This window comes from Octopus bimaculoides, chromosome 5 (assembly GCF_046866305.1).
Source record: "Octopus bimaculoides isolate indiv1 chromosome 5, ASM4686630v1, whole genome shotgun sequence".
Classification (NCBI taxonomy): Eukaryota; Metazoa; Mollusca; class Cephalopoda; order Octopoda; family Octopodidae; genus Octopus; species Octopus bimaculoides.
The window spans coordinates 77,527,059-77,543,110 of NC_142932.1; the positions used below are offsets into that span (position 1 = coordinate 77,527,059).

General features: G+C 37.4%; 1 protein-coding gene across 2 annotated transcripts in view; it reads right to left on the reverse strand.

The window, feature by feature from the left end:
• Nucleotides 1-2,261: 2,261 nt before the first annotated feature.
• LOC106877421 (methylthioribulose-1-phosphate dehydratase) overlaps nucleotides 2,262-16,052 on the reverse strand; it is a 65,248-nt gene continuing 51,457 nt past the window's right edge. For both annotated transcript variants that reach the window (XM_014926319.3, XM_014926318.3), the window contains exons 4-8: nucleotides 14,046-14,163; nucleotides 10,834-10,956; nucleotides 8,435-8,508; nucleotides 3,894-4,000; nucleotides 2,262-3,104 (exon numbers count right to left, since the gene is read on the reverse strand). In XM_014926319.3, coding sequence (XP_014781805.2) covers nucleotides 2,990-3,104; nucleotides 3,894-4,000; nucleotides 8,435-8,508; nucleotides 10,834-10,956; nucleotides 14,046-14,163 — 537 coding nt within the window. In that variant the 3' untranslated portion in view covers nucleotides 2,262-2,989. The remainder of the gene's footprint in view (nucleotides 3,105-3,893; nucleotides 4,001-8,434; nucleotides 8,509-10,833; nucleotides 10,957-14,045; nucleotides 14,164-16,052) is intronic.

Below are 16,052 nucleotides of genomic sequence, written 5' to 3' on the forward strand. Positions count from 1 at the left end.
CCTGCTCAATGAGGGCAGACCTGTGGTTAAATAATATTAACATGTAAGGCAAAAAGAGATAACCAAGGTAACCAACACACACAGAAAGAAACAACAAAATAAAACAAATTTCAGGTTTACAGGAATTTATTTCTATAAAAACTCAAAATATAAAAATTGTCATCTTATGATTAGTATTATTATTATTATCATTATTATTATTATAAAATCTCACAGCTTCTTTATTGACTAATCTTAAACATAATTCTTTTTACACCTTTTAAATTGCATACCACCCATTATGGTCCTAACTGCTATAAATACACACCAGTGGGTATGTATGTATGTATGTATGTACGTACATACGTATGTATGCTTGTATGTCCTGAGCATGCATGCATGCTCGAGAAGAATGGAAAAGTTCTTTACATTTCAAGCTTATGCTCTTCGACAGAAAGGATTAAGAGGAAAAAAAGGAGAGAGAATAAAAAAAAAATGGAAATATAGATATGTATGTATATATATATATATGTATACATACATTAATACATATATATGTATACATACACATACACACACACACACACACATATATATTTATCCATTTTTTTCATTCTCTCTCCTTTTTTCCTCCTCTCAATCTTTTCTGTCAAAGTGCATAGGCTTGAAATGTAAAAAAAACTTTTCCATTTTTCCGGAACATTAAACTAATACAACTGCTTGTTGTTCCAACACCTGTCTTCGTCTTTTGTTTCCTGTAAATTTGAACTATATATGCATGTATGTGCGTGTGTGTGTGTGTGTGTGTGTGTGTGTGTGTGTGTGTGTGTGTGTGTGTGTGTGTGTGTGTGTGTGTATAGCTAGCATGGGAGGCAGACATTAAATGATGATGATTATGATATATATTATATACACACATATATATATATATTTATGTATATATATATATATATATACAGAAATGATTTTTTTTTTATTCTTGAAATATATATGGGTATATATACATACATATATTTATATATATATATATATATATATATATATGTGTGTGTGTGTGTGTGTGTGTGTATATTATATATACACACACATACTTATATAAAATTTTTGGAACAAATTCTTCATGCATTCACAATATTTGAAGAAAGATTTTCATAAATCAATAGTTATGAATCCTGGACTAGGCAGCGCATTGTAATCTAGAGCAAAAGACTTTCACATTGCCCTAACCCATTCAGTTGTAAACAAATAACCCTGCAATGGACTGGCACTGCAATCAGGGGGAATGGTCACTTATACACCATGAAAACTGAGTAACCAGCCTTATCAGTCCTACAATTTGAGATAGTAATGTGCAGGGGTTGTCGATAATGATGATGATGATGACAACGATGTTATGCATATAGGCACAATTTTGTATAAAGTTGCTATTTATATAAGAACTAAAAATACAAGAGGCGTTATCTACCAAAAGACAATGACATAGAAAATATCATAAGGACTACAATCCTAAGAGAGTATTATCTTCATTTTTTAAAAATTTGTTTCACTGAAATGTGGCAATGAAATTGCTTTAAATAACTAACATTTCTGTTTTGCATCATTGCACTAACTACTTCACTATGGTCACAGATAACTGACTATTGTTTGATTAGCCAATGTTAGAGGCTATGTGAGATTGATAATATCAATTAGAAACATTTGATTTATAAATATTGATTTCTAACATTAGTATAAATCTGGAAAATTTTGGACTAGATATAACACTGTGTAACAAAATTCTTATGTTATTTTGTCTTTGGTCAGTAAGTGCTATTTCTTATTCACTTCTATCTAGAAATCAAAGGAAATGACTACTATTCCCTTCCAATTTTGCTTTTGTGACCTGGACATCAATGTTTTCAAACTGACCTATTTTCCATTACATTTCAGACAGATTCAGCACTGAGTTGCTGAAGCAGAAATATCATAATAGCAAATATTCTGCTCAATACCAAAGATTTGTTTTGTCAGTTGCTTGACTTTAACTACTTGAGCATGTCCCTTAGTGACTAACAATATATGCATCTCTAATTATGAACAGGGGTAGTGGAGGGGGGGGGGGCATCATAGCCATGTGCTGATAAGGATTCTTTGGGGTTTGAATGAATGTAACAAAAGCAAACTTTGAGGAAATATTAGCCATCTTTCATATTTTTTAGGGGTAAGCAAATAGGAAATAACAATGACTACCCAAGGACAAAAATCGTGTGTTACACAGTGTAATTAATTAATTAAATCAACTCCAGTATTTCACAGGTACTTTATTCCATGAAACCTTGAAGGATAAAAATGCTAGAATGAGATGTTCAGGTGCAGCTGTTTGGACGTTGACAATTTGGCATGGCTGACTGGGCAGTCAGTCTGTTTTGGCATCAGTACTTTTTGGCAATGGAGAAAACACACACACAAATACACACATTTGCACGCAGAAATATACACATGCAGATAGAAAGAGTGGTAGTGAGAGCTGGAAAAGAGAGACATTACAATTTATCAATTGTAAATCGTAGCTTTGTTCTTCGAACTGCCAGACTTTGGAATTCTCTTCCATTGTCTTCCTCTTTCTTATGACCTAAACTCTTTCAAGTCATAAGCCAATTCATTCCTTTTGTCGTCATAGCCCCTAACACTAAGTGGCTTCTTGCTTTGATTTGAACTTTCTTAAGATAAAAAAAAAAAAATGAACACAACTGACATAAACACCTTCTCTCTCCTCATGCACATGAAGAGAAATATATACCACACATAAACAGAGACAGACAGAAAGTGAGAAGGATGAAGAGAATAAGAAAAATATTAAAACGTCCGATGTCAAATAAGTCAGCATTGGATCAGCAGTGCCAAAATGGCTGTGCCAAAACCTCTCAAAATCTGAAAATACGTAGTTGACTTTGGTAAGACTTGGTAAGACTTGAACTCAGAACAGAAAAAGGTGGTCAACTAAATAATAAAAAGCATTTTGTGCATCATTCTAATTTATGTTTGAAACGTAAGCACCTTTGGGTGGTTTAGGAAGTATGGCAGGATCCAGACCTGCTGTCTTCATTTGAACTGCAATATCAAAAAGATAATCGTAGCACTCACACCTGAGAAAAAAGAAAGAAAGAGAAAAGTGGGATGTAATGATAGCTTAATGAGACAGGTTGATTAAGAATTAAAATTGTCTTTATATAACCTTTTACTTTTTTAACCTTCTGTTTGTTTAAGTCACTGGACTGCAGTCATGCAAGGGCACCACTTGAAGGGTTTTAGTCAAAGGAATCGCACCAGTACTGATTTTTTTAAAGCCTGGTACTAATTCTATCAATCTTCTTGGCCAAACCAATAAGTTACAAGGATATAAACAAACCAACACCAGTTGTCAAGCTATTGATAGGGGACAAACACAAAGACAGACACACGGATATATACATATATATACAACAGGCTTCTCTCTGTTTCCATCTACCACATCCTCTCACTCGGCTTTGGTTGGCCAAGGGCTATAGTAGAAGACACTGACGCGATGTGTCACACAGTGAGACAACCTAGAACCATGTAGTTTGGCATCAAACTTCTTACCACACAGCCACTGTCATCATCATCATTTTGTGTCCATTTTTCCATGCTTACATGGGTTACATAGAATTTGTTGAGTTGGATGCCCTTACTGTCACCAACCCTTACCTGTTTCCTCATGGCCAGACATATTTATCATGGAAGACAGGAAATGGACAACATCCTTCTTATGATTCTGACACTTGTTTACAACCACTGAATGATGTCAAGACAAGGGTACACACAAAAGCAGACACACACCAACAGTTACTTTAAAACAAACTAATCCATTCTCTGGAACAAAAAAAAACAAAAAGAGACAAGATCAAAAAACTTACATGGATTTAGCTTGCTGCCATGTTTTACCCCATACATAAACTCCATGCCTTCGGACAAGAACAGCACATGTTTCTGGATAGTCATGTATAGCCTGAGCCATAGCATCCTGCAGAAGTAATAGAAATATATAAAGTGTATTAAGATGATAATTTTCCAGACTATTACCTTATATTTACAATATTTATACAGGAACGTGGCAAATAAGCCTCTCATATTTTACATGGTCAAGAATGGTGAATCTGGTTGGTGTCATAACAGGTTGAGGATTCCTCTGGCAGGTTGTTGGTTCTCTGCAGAATAGTCAGATGATGGGGCTGCCATCTCAGTGGCAAGCTGACATGCTGTGCATCACCATTAGTCTCAAAACTTCACAGGAGACTAGCCAGCTTAGGGTGGTCCTACCAGGAGCAAAGCTCCAGACAGTAACACACACATGCAAGCCTCCTCACCACATCTAGGCCAAACCCAAAGCTTTCCTTTCATTTAACACAGCAGCTGCATGCTGGAAGAGGCCTCATTGCAGGCCCCACATCAAATGGCTGGATATGTTTGTGGAAGATCTCCAGATGTTTAACATCACCTTAAAGGATGCAGAGGAGCTAGCACAGGACCACCAGTGATAGAGAGCACTGGTAGACCTGGTCAGCTCTATGCATGAAAATGTTTCTGGGACCACTGGTCAGCTCTACGCATGATGATGTCTCTGAGATGACCCCCCATCAAGCAAGAGCATGAAGCCAAGCCAAGAAACAAGCAAAAATGGTGAATCTGGAGGGCCATTTTGCCACACTTATTCTGTAGCTACATTTCAGTTCAATCTGTTTGATTTCATGTCATCATTATCATTATATGTCTTATTCCTGGATATCTGCATGATCCCCAAACTGAACTCAAAGTGGGAACTTTTGTTTCTAAATTTACCGTTGTCATTGTTGCTGTCATTGTCATTTAACATTCATCTTCAATGATAGCATAGTTCAACACAGTCCAAGATTTACATGAATTGCACTGAGACCCAATGTCTGCTTTGGTACAGCTTTCTAAGGCTAAAAGCTCTTCCCGATACCAACCACTTTACAAAGGGTACCATTGGGAAGGTTATATGGATAATAATGCAATTAACCATGTACAAATAGCCTGGTGAATAAGAATATTGTTAACCTTAGTTTAGAAATAAATGTTCCTAGTCTGAATCTAATCTGGAAATGTGAATAAGACATCTGCTGACAATTGAAGCTCAAACCAAATAAAAGATAGAGTACAACACTATAAGTATAAAGTTAATAATCCAAAGAGGATTGTTTTAATAATAACAATTCTCTCAGACATTTATCCCTTTTAATACCAACCTGCCTGAGACCATCCCTAGTTCTATGATACAAACTTACTGTCTTAAAGTGGTCTAAATTAAGAACTTCCCTCAAAATTCCATCTTAGTTTATGTTCCAAACACCATCTTAATATAATGATAAAGATATTTGACTAAATTCTTCATCGTTTCCAAAATTTATTGAAACAAAGGCAGTGTATTCCGATAGAAATATGGTAATAAAAGTGTTAATAATGACAAAGTTATTTTACAAAATACTTTATTTTGAAAGTTAATTGAAACAAAAGTCGAGTATTTCAACAAAAATGTAGCAAAAGGGTTAAAGGTTTAGACAGTAAATACATCTCATTCACAAATTCACAATGTAGTTATGCCAACACAGATGATTACATGGTTACATAGAAGTTCATTTTCGGTACAATTTCAATTCAATATATTTCCCAAGAGTTATAAAATCTTCACTACTTCACTCCACATCTTCCTGGGTCCCTCTCTTCCAAAAGTTCCATACAAATTTAGTGAATGGCAGCTGTCCTCATTCATACTCATGATCAAACTAGTGTAATTCTTCTTCCACGCTAGATTTGATATCTCTTACATCCAGTTTATCTCTCAACACATTTGCATTTTATTGTACACATACACTGACATTGAGCATCTGGCATAGTATACTAGCTTCGTTCCTTTCTAGTCTTTGTGTGACCTCTGCATTCACAACCCATATTTCACTTCCTTGCAAACCTTTTGTAAGTTGATATCTCTCTAAACTTTCTCCAACCAGTTTGGATTCTAGCAACTATACTTTCAGAACATCCTCCTCCACTGCTAATAAACTATCTACTACCTTTAATGATCTACCAAAGCATTTAAGAAAACTATTTCCCATGTATTCTTAATATTTATTGCTCCTGTGTATTTTCCACAAAGAAAATCTATTTTCTCTGTTAATCTCCTGGTGATTCCACTGCACCTCTTGTATGTCCATAGTTCGCACTAAGCATACCATATGGAATTTCTATCTACACCTTTTCCTACTGATTAGGAATTTGGGTTTTTTTTATAGGCTCTTTGATTCAGGGTTTTGCCTCCAAACCTGGAATTTCTTTTCTGCAACAAATTCAGTTATAAGGACAAAATCTCAGCATAGAGGAGTCTCCACAGCAACAAACCTGAAACTCCTGTTACGGCCTGGAGGACAATGATAAAACAGGAGGGGATTGAGAGCCAAGCCTTGGTGAACTCCTACCAACATACTAAATCTGTTACTGTACATATTACTAACACTAACCTTACTGACAGTACCCCTGTACATGGCTTGGACAACTCTAACCATTTATCTACAACTAACTTCCTCATCAAGCACCAGATCGAGGAACAGGAGACCCTGTCAGCTACTTTCTCTAGATCAATGAAAGCCAAGTACAGTAGTTTACAATTTCCTAAATACTTCTCCTGTAGTTGTCATATTAGGCAGAGAGCATCAGTTCTACTTCGTTGTTGTTGGCACTCCATCGCTTACGATGTCGAGGGTTCCAGTCGATCTGATCAACGGAACAGCCTGCTCGTGAAATTAACGTGCAAGTGGCTGAGCACTCCACAGACATGTGTACCCTTAATGTAGTTCTTGGGGACACTCAGCGTGACACAGTGTGACAAGGCTGACCCTTTGAAATACATGTACAACAGAAACAGGAAGTAAGAGTGAGAGAAAGTTGTGGTGGAAGAGTACAGCAGGGTTCGCCACCATCCCCTGCTGGAGCCTCGTGGAGCTTTAGGTGTTTTCGCTCAATAAACACTCACAACACCTGGTCTGGGAATCGAAACCGTGATCCTATGACCGCGAGTCCGCTGCCCTAACCACTGGGACATTGCGCCTCCACCAGTTCTACTTCACCCAAACACAAAACCAAACTGCATCTCATCTAGCCAAATTCTCTTCATAATTACTGGTGTTATAACTCTTTCTGTAACCTTCATATACCTGTGTGTGTGTGTGTGCGTGAGAGAGAGAGAGAGAGAGAGAGAGAGAGTGAGGGCATGTGGCTTAGTAGTTAGGACATTCAGCTCACAATTGTAAGGTTGTGGGTTCAATTACCGGAGGTGCATTGCTCCAGTACACACAGCTGGCAAAATTGAGTAGTACCTACATTTCAATGAGCCAGCCTTGTCACACTTTGTGTCACGCTGAATCTTTGTGAGAATTACATTAAGGGTACACATGTCTGTGGAGCACTCAGTCACTTGCATGCTAATTTCGTGAGCAGGCTGTTCCATTGATCAGATCAACTGGAACCCTTGTTGCCATAACCAACAGAGAGACAGTAAAGACACACGTACATTCATGCATGTGTGCGTGTGCATGTGCATGTGTGCTGTATGTGTCTGCCTGTCTGTCTGTCTGTCTGTCTGTCTGTGAAGGTGGTTGGAAGGATGTATATTTTTAGAGAATATGTGCGTTTAATCTACTTTAATATCTAACTTCAAAGCTTTTTTTCCTCCGAAATATTCAAAAGTCCAAGGGCTGATCACTAACAAGATCCTCAATCTGATCCAACTCCATATCTTATTTTAAAATCTGGTCCCCCAAGAATACTTCACCACTAGAATCATCATCATCATCGTTTAACATCCGCTTTCCATGCTAGCATGGGTTGGACGATTTGACTGAGGACTGGTGAACCAGGTGGCTACACCAGGCTCCAATCTGATTTGGCAGAGTTTCTACAGCTGGATGCCCTTCCAAATGCCAACCACTCCGAGAGTGTAGTGGGTGCTTTTACGTGCCACCGGCACGAAGGTCAGTCAGGCGGTACTGGCAACGGCCACGCTCGAAATGATGTATTTTACGTGCCACCTGCACAGGAGTCAGTCCAGCGGCACTGGCAACAATCTCGCTCAAATGTCTTTTCACATGCCAGGAAGGCGACGTTGGTAACGATCACCCTCAAATGGTGCTATTTACGTGCTGCTCTGGCAACGATCACGCTCAGCCGGTGCTCAAGAAAAATTTGAAATCAGTCTCTGCTCAGAGTCTTAGGATTTATTTTATTTTTTTTTACGGAAAGTGTAATAGTTTTATCTCTGTGATGAAGTAAACTCCTTCTCCGGTAGGTGTGACTGATCTGAAAATGAGATGGAGATCTGTTGAATCAGATCAAGTATGATCTGAAGCTAAAAAAACAACAAGTTTAAACTGCTTAAAAGTCTCACCTTCAGGTCCTTTTCAAATGGAGTATTCTCAATTATAGGGACCACTAACTGCTCATTATAGTTATAATTAACATCTGAAATGAATAAAATATCTCTGTTAAAGCATAAACAATATGTAATATGAAGTTTGTACTGAATGCATAACTGTGTAAAACAGACAATACACACATGCATACATGTGTGTGTGTGTGTGTGTGTGTGTGTGTGTGCATAAGTATATACATATATATAGATAGATATAGATATTTTTATATATATATGACCCGTCCTTGTTTTTTCTTGTCCCTTTTTTGTATCATCTGTCTGGATGTTTTGTTGTCCTTTTTTGTATCATCTAACCGTCTGGATGTTTTGCGTTCTTGTTCCATATTTTGTATGCTTTTTTATATACATACTAGCAGAAATACCCGGCGTTGCCCGGGTTAAAGAGAATAATGAAATCTAAAAACGCCGTCTAGACTACGCATCATCTTTATATATAGAGATGTATATACACACACGCACCCAAACACACGTATATATATGTATATCAATATAAATATATGAAAGTCAATGAAGTTTCGTAAAAGAAGGTGATCATGTACATACTTTCTTGCTGTTGTGATTATAACACCTCATTGTAAACTATGTTCCTTGTTTTCCCTTGTGGAGCATATACAAATAGGTTTTTTGTTGCTGCCCACTCTTGAGCAGCCAACATACAGTTGTCCATGTGAGAAGCAGGGCTCTTCCAAGAGAAGACCAGCTACAGACAAAAGTCTATGGCAAAAGTCACACGAAGGGGGAATTGTAGTCTTCTGAATGTAAAAGGAATGTCTGCTCCTGATGGAGTAAGAGGAATTCTTGGAATAAAGACGTCATCCCCTTTTGCACATCCAGAAAGAATGGTAGCCTCGATAACGTGTAACATCATTTTCTAAATAATGCTCATCTGTTATGTTCGGGTTAAAATTTCATCAACATCAAAAATATATGAATTTTCATGGGAGTTATGGCCGTTATGCAAAGAATATAATTTCCAAATTTCATAAAGATCCATTCAGTACTTTTGATGTAGTTTTGGATAAGAAAACAAATGACTAATGTGTGTGTTTGTGTGCATGTGTATGTGTGTGTGATGGGTGTATATATGTATAGATATCTGTATGCATGTATATATGTATATATGTATATATGTGTACATATTACATGTACATCTATATATATATATACATCTACACATATGTATACATATACATGTATGTATAGATCTATATATATATACATATACGTGTACATCTATATGTATACATATACATCTCTCTCTCTCTCTCTTTCTCTCTTTCTCTCTCTCTTTCTCTCTTTCTCTCTCTCTCTCTGAAAGTATCTGTCATTACAGTATCGAAATGGTGTACATATACATGTATATGTATACATATACATCTCTCTCTCTCTCTCTCTTTCTGTCTCTCTCTTTCTCTCTTTCTCTCTCTGTGAAAGTATCTGTCACTACAGTATCGAAATGTGATTGTTTCAGTTAGTGGAATAGTTTCATTTTTAAAGTGAAAGTATTTGACATGAGTGTTTTTGTATCACTTTTGACACGTAATACTTAAATAGTGGAGGAGATATTATGTTGCCGTGTGCTCGAACTCTGCAAGAAGTTAATAATTTTTTTTTTACTAAAACACAACTGGAACCCTAAGTAAGGCATGTGTAAAATTTGAATGAAATTGGTTGCGTAGTTCTCGAGTTTTAGGGATTCACACAGACAGACAGACAGACAGACAGACAGACAGACAGACCGACCGACAGACAGACAGACAGACAGACAGACACACATTCTCATTTTTATATATATAGATAGTGGCGTACATCTCTTATATGTAAGTACATATATACATATATCTAAATTTTGTATGACTCTCTTATTCTTTCTTTCTTTCTATCAGCCCCTTCACACTTACTTCGTTCTTTCCCCCTATCTCACATTTCCTGGCTTTCCCTTCATTCTCACCTTCCCTCCTCTTTCACTTCCCTCTGTTCCTCTTCTTTTTTTCTCATCCCTCCCTGATTCTTCTATCCCTCTGCCTCTACCTCTCTCCTCTCACACCACGTGACCGGTGCTCAGCCAAGCCTGATCTTTCTTTCTTGGTTCAACTACCATCCATACAACATCTATATTGTTGTATGGTCACTTCTACAATGGCACCACTGGTCAAGCAAACTCCACTATTTTCAAGCAGTCTTGTCTTTCAAGATATGCAGTGATCTCACTAGCATTGGTTGTCATGGACAATGCTGTGAAACTATCCAACCCATGCCAGCACAGGAAAACAGACATTAAACGATGATGATGACACTCAAAAAAATGAAAAATAAGACATCAATTTGAAACTAAGATAAGATTGTCAACATACTTGATTTACATTTCTTGATCCCTTTGATCATTTCCAGGCCAGTGACAAGAAACTCTGTTCCAGGGAATAACAACGTTGCCATCACAGCAAACTTTGAATGTGTGTGAATCACAGCACCAGCATCTGCAGCAATACAATATGGTAATTATTAAACAAAGGATTGATGAAAGCAAAAACAAAGTCATAGACGCAGCTCTGAAGACTCTATAGCAAAGATTCCCACTGAGGTTGGACATCAGTCACATTAGACACATCAATCACATCAATCTCATCAGTCTAAGAAAACTGGTAAATGTCACGGACATTTCATATCTTCCTCAAATTTTAACCCATTTATACTCACTCAAAATTTCACTACTCTTAACTGTAGAAAGCAGTTTTATATACCAATTTTTCTTCTGTTAAGGAATGTCATGTTTGAAATAATCTATATATATATATAATTGAGAATGTATGTCTGTGTGTCTGTGTGAATCCCTAAAACTCCAGAACTACACAACCAATTTTATTCAAATTTTACACATGCCTTACTTAGGGTCCCGGTTGTTTTAGTCAAAATAAATTTTTAACTTCTTGCATACTTCCAGCCCACAGCAACATCATATCTCCTCCACTATTTAAGTATTACGTGTCAAAAGTGAAACAAAAACACTCATGTCATTCGGACCGGAATCTCAAAAACATTGTCCCCTTACATCTCATTCTCATTTAAGTACCACGACAGGCAAATAAAAATTATATTTATATAATACTGAACTTATTGTATACATTACTCAGATGCACTACAACTCATGAGTAAAAGTAGCCAAAGTGCATGAACAGTACATAGAATAATGCATAGAAAGTGAGTCATTTAAGAAAAAAAACAAAGAAGTAAAAATAGGAAGAGCAAATTTTGGAAAGCATGGAAGTTTTGAAGGATGTAGTATCCTGACAGCTAACAAGTAACATGGGTAGTTTATTCCATGTTTCAGCAATTCTGAGCATGAAAAGATGTTTCCAAAAGTCAAAGGTGTTGTGTAGTTTTTTTTTAAATTTTGTAAGCATGTCCACAAGTATTAGGCATATGCAATTCAAAAAGGTGCCCGAGGTTGTTGTTGGAAAGATGGTGGATAATCTTGTGGGTCTCAACCAAATCAGTTGCCAAACACTTGAGCTTTAATGTGTCCATACCCAGTGAAGCGTGGAGGTGCAATGGCCCAGTGGTTAGAGCAGCGGACTCGCGGTCATAGGATCGTGGTTTCGATTCCCAGACCGGGTGTTGTGAGTGTTTATTGAGTGAAAACACCTAAAGCTCCACGAGGCTCTGGCAGGGGATGGTGGCGAACCCTGCTGTACTCTTTCACCACAACTTTCTGTCACTCTTTCTTCCTGTTTCTGTTGTGCCTGTAATTCAAAGGGTCAGCCTTGTCACACTGTGTCACGCTGAATATCCCCGAGAACTACGTTAAGGGTACACGTGTCTGTGGAGTGCTCAACCACTTGCATGCTAATTTCACGAGCAGGCTGTTCCGTTGATCGGATCAACTGGAACACTCGACGTCGTAAGCGATGGAGTGCCAACAACAACAACAACACAGTGAAGCACGATGTTCAGAGTATGGTAGATGCCTGACAGTGGGTATTCGTCTGGTTGCATGTTTCTGAACAGTTTCCAAGAGATTGATATCCTGAGTATATGTTAAGTTTGTTGAAGCAACATGGCTTACTTAAAGTACCCATTCTATTTTTTGGTAGATATTACATGTCATTACTGGAATAACCAAGAAATTTAATTTCGCAATTAAAAGGTTAGATAAAAAAAAATATATATATACATAAACGTAGATCAGTACTGGAGAAAGTTTTTATGTCTGAAGACCTCATTAGATTAAGAGAGGAGGAAATTTTATTAAATACATATAAAAATATAATTTTATATTTATGACGAAAATAAAATTATAAATAAAAATGTATATTGACCTTTTGATGACATAACATACATGCACACATACACAGATGCACACACACACACACACACACACACACACACATACATACATACATACATATACATTTCCTGGCCAATGTATGTACAGAAATTTTAGGTGAAATCATGGCTGTGCCATTAAAAATCTTGCTTTGCAATCATGCAGTTTTGGGTGCTGTCCTGCTACACAGCACCTGAGCAAGTCTCTTCTATTATAGCCTCAAGCCAACCAACGCTTTGCATGTGTGTGTGTGTGTGTGTGTGATAGTTGTAGATGAGCATCACTACCATACAAGCAGTGTCGTTAATTTCCGATGTTCTATGAAAACATGGTTATCTATAGTGAATTATTACTTTTCTTGGAAAAGGTAAAGGTGGGTATTGGAAAAGCATCTGGCTGTAGTAAAATCTGCCTCAATAAATTCCATTAGGCCCTTGCAAGCACGGAAAAGTGAATGTTAAAATGATGATGATGATGATGATTGGAGTATTAAATAGAATGTCTTATCGTCTCAACACCCTGAGTTCAAATCCTATTGAGGTCAGTCTTTTTATCCTTTTAAGGTTGATAAAATTGTACCAATCCAGGGTAATGGATTGATGGGAGTGTTAGAGAGTCAGATCAAGATACCTTGTGATATCAACTTCAGTTCTTTGCATTCTGATAGCACTGCAACTAGTAATATTGATGTAAACTTGCATCAGCTTGAATCAGTGGCCTTTCCCTTAAACATCAGCGGCATAGAGAAAGGAGATTTGCATTCATAAGTAAGGCCGGTGCTAGGAAGTGCGGGGTTCAATCAGAGAATTGTCAGTAGAACCCTTTACACTACAATAGTTGAAGAGTGATATTTTATGTATCATGTAGTATGCCAGTCCCAGCCAAAAAGCATTGAGGGCTTGAAGCTCCACCATTAGCCACAATGATATACTAAAAATTCATCATGTTGACCTCCACTTGAGCATGTGTGTGGAGCCCTCTCTTGGCGTGGGGCCCAGTCTGAACAAATCTGTTTAGTTGGCTTAAAACCAACCTTGTTCATAGGACAACTGCCAGTCTTCTTCAAAAGATCATGCCCAGGCCTCAGCATTCATGTGCAGAAACAGGGTCGACCATAGCTGATTGAGGCCTTAGGTAAATGTGAACTTGATTTTATAACAATGGTAATGTTAATGACTATGGTAATGTCAATGCATACACAACTAACAGAAATAGTTTTAAAAATTGGACAATGTGTCTTACCTCTCATTGTAAAGGCATTCATAAACAAGGGAGTGCATTGAGAAATCTTCAACTTTTTGGAAGGTGGCGGCTCCTCGGTTGTGTCCCCATTGATATTCACAATAAACAGATCTTCAGACTACAAAATACAAAGTTATACAGGTTTGTTTGTCTTTTATTCTTTTCATTCAAGGAATCAAAGATAGGAATTTAGAACATTCATACTTTCCCCAGAAGAGTAACTTAAGTAAATAATTGCATATAAGGGAAATGAAAATGGCTTGTTCCAGAATTTGAACCAGGGTTACTGATTTAACTAGCCAGCAGTTTACTTCAACTTCATAATAGTAACTGAGATACTTTATAAACTGAAGGCACCAAGTAATTAACTGGCACTCCATCAGTTACAACGATGAGGGTTCCAGTTGATCCAATCAACAGAATAACCTGCTCGTGAAATTAGCATAAAAGTGGTTGAGTACTACACAGACACATGTACCCTTAACCTAGTTCTTAGGGAGATTCAGCATGACACAGAATGTGACAAAGCTGGCTCCTTTGAAATACAGGTGCTACTCATTTTTGCCAGCTGAGTGGGCTGGAACAACGTGAAATAAAGTGTCTTGCTCAAGGACACAACACACTGGTGGGAATTGAACTCATGACCTTATGATTGTGAGCCAAATACCCTAACCATTAGGCCACATGCATCCACCATATAATTAAACTTTCTAAAATGAAATATTTATTGACTGTATTTTTCCACAGAAAACACTCTTGAAAATTTTAAATTGCCAAATCAGTAATTTTCATAAAAAACATAAATACCCCAAAATTCATTCAATGAGCTAAGAAATATGCGTTAAACTATACTTGAACAAGGAGGTCTAATAGGACTGAAACATGTCCAGAACTATCACTATCTTTACCAATGATCAGACTCACGCTCCACTGCATGTCTCCACTGAATGTTCAATCAATTTATAGATTGGAGTTCTCTCCCCTCATCTTCTTTGAAAAATTTGTCAAAGATATTTACGATACACTTGAAATTTCAATTAATTAAAAATTCTTTTTAGTTCATTAAACTATGTTAACTCACACTTAACTATGTCTATGTTTGTTTTTGGACTATTTTACATCTTTTCAGATGTATTACTGATGCAACATTTCAATTGCTTTCTTTCCAGCTTGTACTTTCCTCTGCATTACATATCACACACACACACACACACACACACACACACACACACACACACACACACACACACACATCCCATAAACTTACTGACCCACCCATACCACTTCTCTAAAGTCACCATCCTGTACTTTGAGGGTACATCCTGACACATCTTCACCAAAATCCTTTTTCTTTTCCAGCTGGGGTAGTCATGTGTCCCCTCTACAGCAAGGAACTTGTTCCAGTTCTCCTATCATACTTTAGCCCAGTGATTCTCAAAATGGGCAGTACTGCCTCCCTATGGGCAGTGGAAAGATCCAGGAGGAGTAGTGATCCATTGAAAAATGGGTGATAATGGGGTGGCCGAAAGAGGGTGATGGATGTAAAAAGGACAAAATAATGGATTAATTAGGTTAAGTTTTCTTTGTGAAATACAGTTGTTTCAAATTCGCTGCAGAAAGTGGTCTGTGTCTGCAGTGGTGGGGGGAGGACGCTAGGAATGTGGCTAGGTACCAAGGGGGTGGCAACCCAAAAACGTCTGGGAATCACTGCTTTAGTCTCACAGCATCTGGCAAAAAGCTATCTTTCTCAATTCTACACCCTTACATAATAAGGGATTTTATCTAACAATTTACTTGATGACTACACAAGTGTCATTGCTATACAAAAAGCAACACATACACTCTGTAACGTAGTTGCTGTTAGAAATGGCATTGAGTCATAGAAACTACTTATATACAGCATGGAGACTTTAGGGCTTTGTGCAGTCTTCTGACAAGTCAGATCCTGTTGAACCATCCAACTCATGACAGCATGGAAAACTAATGTTATATGATGATGATGGCGAT